Source organism: Cariama cristata, unplaced genomic scaffold (genome assembly GCF_000690535.1).
Source record: "Cariama cristata isolate BGI_N322 unplaced genomic scaffold, ASM69053v1 scaffold25867, whole genome shotgun sequence".
NCBI lineage: Eukaryota > Metazoa > Chordata > Aves > Cariamiformes > Cariamidae > Cariama > Cariama cristata.
In genome coordinates, this window is record NW_009627464.1 from 590 (window position 1) to 1,091 (window position 502).

The 502-nt window shown below is 62.9% G+C and overlaps 1 protein-coding gene across 1 annotated transcript in view; it reads left to right on the forward strand.

Moving 5' to 3' along the window:
• Positions 1-457, forward strand: part of VPS72 (vacuolar protein sorting 72 homolog (S. cerevisiae)) — a gene marked incomplete at both ends in the record, with an annotated part of 999 nt that extends 542 nt beyond the window's left edge. The window contains 2 exon segments of the mRNA XM_009704462.1: positions 2-169; positions 286-457. Of these exon segments, the coding sequence (XP_009702764.1) occupies positions 2-169; positions 286-457 (340 nt within the window).
• Positions 458-502: the final 45 nt, after the last annotated feature.

The following is a 502-nucleotide window of genomic DNA, read 5'->3' on the forward strand; positions in this document are numbered from 1 at the left end:
ATGCGGCAGTCGACGACGGAGCACACGCGCCAAACCTTCCTGCGCATCCAGGAGCGGCAGGTCCAGTCCAAGCGTAAGAAGGGCGGCCCCAACTACGACCGGCCTCTGACGCAGGAGGAGCTGCTGGAGGAGGCCAAGATCACGGAGGAGATCAACCTCCGCTCCCTGGGTGAGCCGGGTGCCATGCCAAGGGGTGCAGAGGCCCCCCAAAATGGTGCAGGGAGACGGGGTGAGGGCATTGGTGAGGCACTGAGCCTCCCCGTTGGTTTGTCGCTGCTTTTACAGAGAACTACGAGCGCCTGGAAGCAGACAAGAAGAAGCAGGTCCAGAAGAAGCGGAAGTGCGTGGGGCCCGTTATCCGGTACTGGTCCGTCACCATGCCCCTTGTCCCGGAGCCGGGCAAGGAGGAGAACGTGGACGTGGAGGGGTAGGTTGGGGTCACCTTGACACAGCCCCGGTGGTTTTTTCCCCACCACACACCCGACCAGACCCTTCTGTCCCT